This window comes from Gopherus evgoodei, unplaced genomic scaffold (assembly GCF_007399415.2).
Source record: "Gopherus evgoodei ecotype Sinaloan lineage unplaced genomic scaffold, rGopEvg1_v1.p scaffold_33_arrow_ctg1, whole genome shotgun sequence".
Lineage (NCBI taxonomy): Eukaryota > Metazoa > Chordata > Testudines > Testudinidae > Gopherus > Gopherus evgoodei.
In genome coordinates this window covers 775,154-786,276 of record NW_022060005.1, presented here as the reverse complement: position 1 = coordinate 786,276, position 11,123 = coordinate 775,154, and the positions used below count along the sequence as shown (strand labels likewise).

At 50.4% G+C, this 11,123-nt stretch overlaps 1 protein-coding gene across 1 annotated transcript; it reads left to right on the top strand.

Moving 5' to 3' along the window:
- Window positions 1–1,037: 1,037 nt before the first annotated feature.
- On the top strand, window positions 1,038–1,958 carry LOC115641075 (olfactory receptor 4D5-like). Its single transcript, XM_030544185.1, has one exon. It carries the CDS (start codon window positions 1,038–1,040, stop codon window positions 1,956–1,958), a length of 921 nt encoding a protein of 306 aa, XP_030400045.1.
- The last annotated feature ends 9,165 nt before the right edge of the window (window positions 1,959–11,123 follow it).

Sequence of the window (11,123 nt, the reverse complement as noted above, 5' to 3'; positions counted from 1 at the left end):
CTCTGAGCTCATCTGTCGGATCAGGCCCCTGTAGGTAAGATTACACCAAACGGCCTGGGAGCAGGGGGACACAATTCAGAGCCTGCCATCTCTGAGGCAGGTGCTCTGCCCACCAGGCTCCAGAGTCATTCTCAGGGCTGTGCGTTCTCGCTCTCTGCCTCTCACCCATTCTTTAGGCAGAGTGGCCCAGTTCTGATGGGACAGACTGTGGGAGTGCCCCACTCCCCCATCCCCCCATGAAAGTATCTTAACAGCCCAGGGGTTACAGCATGTGCAGATCCACGTTCAAACCCTGTCTCCCGCTCCGGCAAAGGGAGGCTTGAACAGGACGTGTCCCCGCTGGTAGTAACTGCGGGGCTGAATGCTATGGGGGAGTCCCTCACCCCAGCTCCTTTCAGAAATGGCATTGCTGCCTAGTCCCAAAGGAGGGTTTGCAGCTGTGACCTCCAAGAAGAGGGAGGCACCGAACTGCCTGCGTGGGGCAGGGCTTAGGATACAGCCTTGCCTTGGCATCTCCCATTGGCTAGCTCAGGCGCCTCCCCGCCTAGCGTGCTGCTTTTGGGAATCCCATTCGAAGGTGCCTCTCTCTCCATTCATTGTATAGGGAGCCTTTGCGCCGAGCTCAGACCATGTGAATCCCAGTGATTGCCGGGGAGCCTGGCAGTTAGCTGCAGTGACGCTCCGCCTGGCCACACCTCAGCTCCTTGGGGAACTGAGCCCGACGTGCCGTGCCTCAGGTCACAAAGCTGGGCTATAGCAAAGCTGAGCCCAAGTCTCCTGAACCTAGGGAGCAGCTCCATAGCTGGGGTTAACTGGTATCACTCCGTTGACTAGGGAACCTCTGGAGGTGGCTTGTTCTTTCCACCGGGAGTACCTGAGTAAGAGCTGAGGGCTAGGTTTTAAAGGCACTGAGGCACCTGGGTGTTTGGCCCTCGGTAATCAGTGAGTCAGGGTCTCAGCACTTGTTTCTTTATCCCTTCCCATTAATATCCCTGTCATTATCCCCAGGGTCTGTCTGTAAGGCACGAGCTGCATCCATGGAAGAGGGGAACCGCAGCACTGTAAGCGAGTTCGTACTCCTGGGACTGACCAAGTCCTCTGAGCTCCAGCTGCTCCTCTTTGTTATCTTCCTGGCTGTATATGGTGCAACAGTGCTGGGCAACCTCCTCATTGTGGTGCTGGTGGCCTGTGAGCCGCAGCTGCACACTCCCATGTATATGCTGCTGGGGAACCTCTCCTTCCTGGATTTCTGCTACTCCTCCATCACTGCCCCCAATTTGCTGGCAGGCTTCTTCCTTCAAGCTCAGATCATCTCCTATGGGGGCTGCGTGGCCCAGATCTTCTTCTTCCACTTCATCGGGGGCATCAAGATCTTCCTGCTCACCATCATGGCCTATGATCGCTACGTGGCTATATTCCATCCACTGCGCTACAGGGCCATCATGAACCAGGCTGTGTGTGGGGGGCTGGTGGGGGCGTCCTGGGCCGGCGGCTTCATCCATTCCATCATCCAGGTCTCCATTATCATCCAGCTGCCCTTCTGCAGCCCCCATGAACTGGACAACTTCTACTGTGACGTGCCCCAGGTAATCAAGCTGGCCTGTGTCGACACCTTTGCTGTTGAGCTGCTGATGGTGTCCAACAGTGGCCTGATGACTCTCCTGGGCTTTCTGGTGCTGCTCGTATCCTACTCTGTTCTCCTGGCCAAGCTGAGCACACGCTCCAGTGAAGGGCGGGCTAAGGCGCTCTCCACCTGCGCCTCTCACCTCACCGTGGTGACCCTGATCTTTGGGCCTTGCATATACATCTATGCCCGGCCCTTCCGCTCCTTCCCCATGGATAAGGCTGTTTCTGTTCTCTATACAGTTGTCACCCCAGTGCTGAACCCTGTCATCTATACTCTGAGGAACAAGGATGTGCAGCTGGCTGTGAGGAAGCTCAGGAAGTTACATTTGTGACACCCGGGTTGGGACAGCAGGAAAGGGATGGGATTTTCCATCACACCTTTCCCCATCCACCTGTGTGCATGTGGAAATACACTTGGAATAGGAGTCCAAGTGCTGCTCCTACAGGAAGGGAACAGAACGTCTCCAACTTGTCCCACAGCAGTTCCAGTGCTGCCCCTAGTAGATTGGACAGGATCTGTCTCCAAGGAAAGTCAAAATTGTAACAAAAGTGCCAGAGGGAGGGCGGGAGAGGCTGGATTTTGGGACTGGAGCTGATCCAAGTTTTCACCCTCCTGAACGGAACTGGGGCTTCCTTGTATGCTATTGGCTCTGTACAGTGGAGATGCAGGTGGTGCACCCTACTGGTTGAAATTGAAATTGCATCAGCCTATGTCAGAGAACTCCTAGAGCAGTGGTTCTCAAGCAGGGGTACGCATACGCCTGGGGGGTACACAGAAGTCTTCCAGGGGTTACATCAACTCATCTAGATATTTGCCTAGTTTTACAACAGTCTACATAAAAAGCACTGGCGAAGTCAGTACAAACTAAAATTTCATAGAGAATGACTTGTTTAACCTGCTCTATATACTATACACTGAAATGTAAGTACAATATTTATACTCCAATTGATTTATTTTATAAATATATGGTAAAAATGAGAAAGTCAGCAATTTTTCAGTAATAATGTGCAATAACACTTTTGTATTTTTATGTCTGATTTCATAAGCAAGTAGTTTTTAAGTGAGGTGAAACTTGGAGTATGCAAGACAGATCAGACTCCTAAAAGGTGTACAGTAGTCTGAAAAGGCTGAGACACACTGCTCTAGAGTGGAGAGTCCCTACTGGCTGGGGTGAGAAGTACTGCTCCATGTATCATGGGCCCTACAGTGCACAGGTTGAAGTGGCTGAGTCTGATTATTTTTGCATCCATCTGATTTGGTTACTAGCCCACAGCTTTCTGGCAGGTTCTGGAATGAAGCATGCTCAGCTAGAGTAGCATCCTGCCAGGGGAGAGATTTATTACAGTATTGAGGTGTAAGGGTCAGCAACTTGTGGTCTGGGCTAAGAAGCTCTGGGCTCCAGTCCTAGCTCTGCCACAGACTTGCTGTGTGACATTGGGCAAGTCCATTATGCTGGGATTTTAAAAGAAGACTAAAGGAGTTAGGTTTCCAGATGTCATTGGCTTTGAGGTGTCTAGCTCCCTTGGGCTCCTTTGAAACTATCAGACTTAATCTCTCTGTGACTCACATTCCCCATCTGTAAAATAATCTTTCCTTTGTCTTATTAAGATTAAAAACTCTCCAGAGCAGGGACCATCCCAGATTGTGTATCTGTGCATCACCCAGCACAATGGGGGCCTGATCTCAGTTGGGGTCTGTGCAGTTGTATGGGGAGACTTTGGCAAACCAGTAAAGTGCTTGAATCCACTATGACTTATTGTTAAAGGTGGCCTAGTCAGCAAGCTCTAAACTATCTGGACAGAGCACATGGGATGAAGCAGGAGGGCTGGATCACCAGAGGTTCAGTCCAGGAGGCGATGAGTCTGTGTGGCCTTCCCAGAAGGGAAAGTGAGACTCTTTTGGGGTCTGGCCCATCGAAGGAGATTCTGCAAGGGACTGGTCCAAAGCTAGGGGCGCAGCATCGATCCTATGTATCTGGGACAGTATGTGTGTGAGACTGTTCCCCCTGCCGGAGGCTCTGGGATCTGCTGTGTATTTGCATTTGTGTTTTTTGTTGTTGTCTCCTGCTCAGTGTGTGGGTGCAGGTGCATGCATCCCTGCTGTCCTCTTCTCTCGCTTGGTTTGTGGGTGTGTGCGCGTATTTTCCTTCTGCGCCCTCTTGGAAGGAAGGACACCTGTTCTCTGTGAGTGTGTGTGTCGGGGGGGGGGGAGAAGTGCAAGCTGCTTTGTGATGCATGGAGACAGATCAGTTCTGGCCTGGGACTGGCTTGCCAGGGGCTGCTGCAGCTCAGAACTCAGCAGAAATACCAGAGGCTGAGCTCTGAGGATGCAGGGCCAGGGCCAGGGCCAGTGCCAGGTGATGGGAGCACTGCAGGAGGAAAGCGGCAGCTCACAACAGTGGTACATTGACAGAGCTCTGTATGTGTGTGTGTTGTGGGGAGGGGGACGGTGAACTTGGATCGCAAAGGGTCAGGATGGAGGGGAATTGTCAGCTCTGTGTGTTTGGGGCAGGCAGCAGTGATAGCTCATGTCTCTGATGTATGGGCAGCGTTAGGAGAGGCACAACGTGGGTATTGTAAGTCAGGGCTGAGATCTGTCAGCAGAGCTGTAAGGGAGTCAGGGCTGGGACAGCAGGGGGCTGCGGGTCAGGACTGAGGGGCACTAGGACAGCTGTGTGTGTGTGTGTGTGTGTGTGTGTGTGTGTGTGTGTGTGTGTGTGAGCCCAGAGATGGGATGGGGTGGGGGAGAAGGGGGCTGTGGGTTAGGACCGAGCACATTCGCAGAGCTGGGGGTTATGGGCAGGACAGCAATGACCGTCAGTCACTGAGGCTTAGAAACCCGGAATTGCCTTTTGCTCACTGCCCCTGGGCCTTGCTGCCTTTGCTAACCTCGTGGGAAACAGGTTTGTTTACGTGTCTGTTTCACTGCAACCACACCCCCCAACCCCATCACATTCCCTCACTGCCTGGGGGGTCTAATGGAATTTACGAAGGGAGGGATCGCCTGCCACAGGTGCTGGGAATGAACAGCACGACCCCTTTGGCTTTCCCATCAGGGCTATCTGCCATAGGAACATACCTGTCCTTTCCTTTGTCTCACTTTAATCAATGCCTCTGACTTTCTGTTCTAATCAGCCCCCAAGAGACTGCCACAGAGACCGGCATTTCCTGGCAGCATTGCCATTCTAATGGCCCTCGGTGGGACCCATTAAAACAAGTAACTTTGTTTCTGCTACTGGCCTGTAATTCCTCGAGAGGGTTGTCAGCTCTCCAGGCCAGGCTCGGCCCTGTGCTGGGCTGAGCTATTCTCAGAGCGCTCATTAAGGCACGTGAAGTTGTAATGACCTGTGTGTTCTCCTGTAGGTCTCTGAGCTAACGGGTGCTGCAAGGCTAAGTGGAGAGAGTTCTTTTTAGAAGGAGCTTTGCTAATGGGAATGGTTTTAACAAGCACATAATGAAGCAGGCCTTTTTTTTTTTTTGAAAGATTATTTTTGTCCTAAGCAGGGTGTTAGTGAAATAACATGTTTCAAATGAAATCAATCCAGGTTGTGCAGAAGGGCATCATCGCCTCCTACAACTCCCCCTTGCAGCGAAGTGTGGCTCTGCTGTGTGCTGCCTCAGTTTCTCCCCCTTAATGAGATCACTTAGACTCACAGACTTGAAGGCCAGAAGGGACTATCATGGTCCTCTAGTCTGACCTGCTACACATTGCAGGCCACAGAACATCACTCAGCCACTCCTGTAACAGACCCCTAACCTCTGGCTGAGTTACTGACATCCTCAAATCATGATTTAAAGACATCAAGTTACAGAGAATTCACCATTTACACTAGTTTAAATCTGCAAGTGACCCATGCCCCATGCTGCAGAAGAAGGCAAAAAAAAACCCCAGGGTCTCTGCCAATCTGACCCAGGGAGAAATTCCTTCCCAGCCCCAAATATGGTGATTAGATAAACCCTGAGCATGTGGGCAAGACCCGTCAGCGAAACACCTGGGAAAGAATTCTCTGTAGTAACTCAGAGCACTCCTCATCTTGTGCCTCATCTCCAGCTCTTGGAGATATTTGCTGCTAGCAGTTGCAGATTGGCTCCATGCCATCATAGGCAGTCCCATCACACCCTGCCCTCCATAAAAGTATCAAGCTCAGTCTTGAAGCCAGTTAGGTTTTTTGCCCCCACTGCTCCTGTTGAAAGGCTGTTCCGGAATTTCACTCCTCTGATGGTTAGAAACCTTTTTCTAATTTCAAACCTATATCCATTTGTCCTGGTGCCAACATTGGCACTTAACATAAATAACTCCCTCTGGTGTTTATCCCTCTGGTGTATTTGTAGAGAGCAATCATGTCTCCCCTCAGCCTTCTTTTGGTTAGGCCAAACAAGCCAAACTGTTCGAGTCTCCTCTCATAAGGCAGGTTTTCCATTCCTCAGATCATCCTAGTAGCCCTTCTCTGCACCTCTTTCGGTTTGAATTCATCTTTCTTAAACATGGGAGAGCAGAACTTCATACAGTGTTCCTGATGAGCTTGCTCAAGTGCCTTGTACTACCACTTCCCTCTCTCTACTGGCAATACTTCACCTGATGCATCCTAGGACTGCATTTTCTTTTTCACTTAAACAAGGAGAAGCCAACCACTCCACTCCACAGCAGAATCTCTCCCTTTAGCACCGCCCTCTGAAAGCGGCACTTGTACGAGGGTTTAAGGCTCTTACCTCAAAGCCCACTTAAAACTTCAAAGGCCTAAAACAATAGCCCACATATGAAGACACACAAACATGGGAGGTCACCCACACACACACACACACAATGAACACACAGGCAACCATGTTAGGCATAAGAAAATACATGCAAAATCCCACTAACACATACACAGTGAAATAAATCAGTCACTCTCAGGCACAGTGATCTCAAGCCATGTAGCGTTTCACTCAAAGACGTGACATTACACGTGTTCCCACACCTCCCTTGGAATTAATCACACATACTAGGATTTAATTCTCTATTCAACTTAGTTCACAGCATCGTTAGTGTATTCATAGCAAGAGAGTCTCTCCTGATTCAAGCCAAGGAGAATAACAACACTTGGTTTAAATATCACCAGAACTTGAGCTAGTGTAAACTAGAATAAATTATCTCATTTCCCCAAATCATGTCCCTATGCTGCCTCCTAGTGCCCATTGTACAGTATAGTCGCCCCATCCCCACCCTCTGCTGCCCCTAGTGTCCATTATACAGTATAGCTGCCCCTTCCCTGCCCCCACCCTCTGCTGCCCCCTAGTGCCCATTGTACAGTATAGTCACCCCGTCCCCACCCTCTGCTGCCCCCAGTGTCCATTATACAGTATAGCCGCCTCTTCCCTGCCCCCACCCTCTGCTGCCCCCTAGTGCCCATTGTACAGTATAGTCACCCATCCCCACCCTCTGCTGCCCCCTAGTGCCCATTATACAGTATAGACACCTCTTCCCTGCCCCCACCCTCTGCTGCCCCTAGTGTCCATTATACAGTATAGCTGCCTCTTCTCTACCCCCAGCCTCTGCTGCCCCCTAGTGCCCATTATACAGTATAGCTGCCCCTTCCTCACTCCCACCCTCTGCTGCCCTACTGCCCATTATACAGTACATTTTAGGAGTGTCTGAGTACCCCACGCACATTTCCTGAAGGCCAGTTCTAGACAGGTGTCCACCTTGCTCTCTTGGACATTCAGACACCCAGACAAAGCCCAGAGGATCCATTCCCATTTATATTTGGGGAACACAATGAACAATGAGGACTCCTGTGGGGCAGAGGAGAGACCTCCAGGGACGAGGTAACCGGCAGACAGCCCCCGCAAGAGCGGAGAATGTTGGCAGGTGCCACTCTGCCTTCGACACAGTCATTTCCACTTGAACAAGCGAGCCTCTACAACCTCCAGGCACCTCTTCTATCAGTGGATGGTGACCCTGACACCAGGAGAGACCCTCAGATGGAGCCAGCGAGAGATGGGGTGTCCCTCAGCTGGGCCCCCTGGGGTGAGATTTAGCCCAGCTGCAGCTGGGTACACAAGGTGCATAGGTGGAGAGGGGAATGAGAGAGAGAACCAGGCTGGAGGGCCTCTGAGCTCTGATCCCCTCTCTGCACCAGCCTGAGAGGGAGGCCTCAGGGCCTTTCCCAGCATGTACCCATCTCACAGATCCTTGTGACACAGTTCTGGGCCCAGTGTTCAGAATGGACGAGGAGTAAAGGACAAACCAGCATTTGCCCAGGCCGTGCAGGAAATCACAGAGCCCTCCTAGAACTATGTTCTTTGGACACAGCTGGAATTGTAGCTCATTGAGACTGCCAGGGCCAGGGCCCACTGTAATCCCACCATGAATGGGAAATGGAAAATGTGCCTGGAAATCACAGTAAAAGGCTGTAATCACATTTAGATGGTCATTGTTGGGCCTCTGACACAGATATTAAATTTCTTATGGGGACTGGTATGCACATCACATTGTTTGAGTTAAAAATCTCTGTCTAAAGGTGAATTTTTCCAGAGTTGGCCTTGATGCCCCCTTTGAAATCAGTGAAGCTGCCATTGGAAGTCAATGGGAGCCTGAAACTGGTAGGTGTGAACTCAGCATGGCTCAGCTGTGCTTCTGCTGCCGCTGCCCATGCTGCTGTGGCTACACTGCTGCTTATACTCATGCTAGCTAGTTGAGAGCTAGTATGGGTATGTGCACATGAGAAGATGAATCACACCCCTAGCTCATAGTGTAGATGTAGTGTGTGTGTGTATGAGAGAGAGACACCCACACCCACACGTGAAGGACAGATATTTCAGTATGTCACCAGATGACAATCTGCCCCTAAAACAATGAGATTTCATTATTCCATAGCTCTTTTGTGTGAACCAACATGATGGCCCACCAGGACCCCCCTCCTGAGCTGTTTGCTGGTATCCAGCATTGTGGCTCTTCCCAAAAGCAGATCATGGGATCTGGAAATTAGCAGGGCAGAAAGTCGTCATTAGTAAAATATTATTTTGTGCAACAACAACAAAAACAGTTGGTACAATATCCCCTCTATTATGGGTGGGATTTTCTAAGGGTTTGAGGGGGATTTAGGTGCCCAGCTCCCCTGGAATTTCCCCTTTGACAATCCCAGATTCTACCATTTTCTTCCCCAAATTGGTGTTTGTGTCATGGGAGGCAGGGGCTGGGGAGCTGGGTGACTTGCCATCTATTTCCATTCCTACCATTGACCTGTTGGGTGACCCTGGACAAATCACATGACCCCTCCATGCCTTGGTTTCCCTATCTGCAAAAGGGGGTTAGCCACACTTCTCTTCTGTGTAAGAGGCTTTGAGATCAATACCTGAAAAGTGCACTGGGGGTGTGATGGGGTGTCCACCCCACACAAGCCCTGAGTGGGTTAATGTGGGCTGGGGGTGGCAATTAACCTTAGATGCTGCACATAGAGGGAAACCAGGGCTGGATAGGGCCTAATGGCAGATGAAGCCGAGCTGTGGGAGGAGCTGGGATAGCATTTTAAAGCCAGGAAGCCTGTGCAGGAATGAGCTGCTGGGAGGCAGGATATCTGCAGTCGTTCCCTGGGACAAGGAGGATATCCAGGGGACACTAAGCCCTGGGGTTCTGCCCTGGACTAGGGAGTCTTACAGGAGGCCTAGAGGGGTGAAGTAGCCACAGAGAGTGGAGAAAGCTCCAGGGGTGACCCCAGAGACAGGCAAGGAGGTAGAGAGCTGGGATACAGCAACAGAGTCTGAGACTGAGCAGACCTAGTGTGCTAGTCAGAGGGTCCCTGGGCTGGCACCTGGAGTCGCAAGGGGATCTTGGTTTCCCACTGGCAAAGTGGCAGGACCTGGTGTTGGGATAGAAGACTGCCTGAGAAGGTATATGGACAGCCCGTTGGCTGGGACTCTGAAGACCATGAAGAACAAACCCTGCAGGTTCATGAGGTTGGAGAATCCCAAGACGATGAAGCCAGATGTTGGGGTGTGTCATAACTTTAGTCCCAGATTTGGACCTTAGCGTCCAAAATATGGGGGTTAGCATGAAAACCTCCAAGCTTAGTTACCAGCTTGGACCTGGTACTTGCTGCCACCACCCAAAAATTTAGAGTGTTTTGGGGCACTCTGGTCCCCCTGAAGAACCTTCCCTGGGGACCCCAAGACCCAAATCCCTTGAGTCTCACAACAAAGGGGAAATAATCCTTTTCCCCTTCCCCCCTCCAGGTGCTCCTGGAGAGATACACAGACACAAGCTCTGCGAATCCAAACAGAGTGACTCCCCCTCTCCGTTCCCAGTCCTGGAAACCAGAATCACCGAGTCAATCTCCCTTCCCCCCCCAACCCAGAGGGTATGCAAAGTCAGGCGAACAAATCCAACACACACAGATCTCCCTCTGACTCCTTCCTCCCACCAATTCTCTGGTGAGTACAGACTCAACTTCCCTGAAGTTTCCCAGTAAAGAAAACTCCAACAGGTCTTAAAAGAAAGCTTTATATAAAATAAAGAAAATTACATACAAATGGTCTCTCTGTATTAAGGTGACAAATACAGGGTCGATTGCTTAAAAGAAATATGAATAAACAGCCTTATTCAAAAAGAATACAAATCAAAGCACTCCAGCAACTATAGACATGTAAATACATGATCTCTGTACTCACAACTTGGAAACAGAAAATTAAAGAGCAGAAAATAAAAATCACTCCTCATAGCTGAGAGAAAAGCAGGCAGACAGAAAACAAAGACTCAGACACAAAACTCCCTCCACCCAGAGTTGAAAAAATCAGGTTTCCTGATTGGTCCTCTGGTCAGGTGCTTCAGGTGAAAGAGATATTAACCCTTAGCTATCTGTTTATGACAGGGTGTGATTGCCACTCACCATTGGACGGGTACATTGAATCTGCAGAGACAATAAAGGCAGAGGACACGGGCATGTCACTTTCTTAGAGTGTTGGTGCAGAACTGTCTCTCACAGATATGAAACTATGCATCTCATCTGCCAGCGATAGAAACCTGCATAGGTACCCTCACCCTTCTGACTGTGATTGTTGTATATTCTGGCTAATGTGTGTATAGGAGTGTGGCGAAGTTGCTACACTAACACGCCCAGTCCGGGCTGGCTGTGGCACTGTGGCAACTTTTGCCTTGTTTTCCTCCATTGTTTTTTAGCCTTCAGCCACAAATGTGTCCCGGCCCTCCATTTTTCACAGTCCTTTCACCCAAGGTCCAACAGAAACATATATTAACCAAACCTTCAGCCTGGCTAGGCTCAGCTGGTGGCCACCTCATCACAGGTGTGCCTCTGTTGTTCTAGAATGGCCCCCCTGTCTAACACAGGCTTCTGTGTCTTAGTCAACCCACAGCCCAGCACATTCCTCCCCTCACAGCAGAGTTCACACAGGCTATAGCTCCTTGAGGTCCCTGAGTCCTCTCAGGCTTCCAGCTCACCCTGGAGTGACCATTCTACTCTACTCTTCTTTCAGGCTGCTTCCCAGAGAGAAGGAACTCTCTT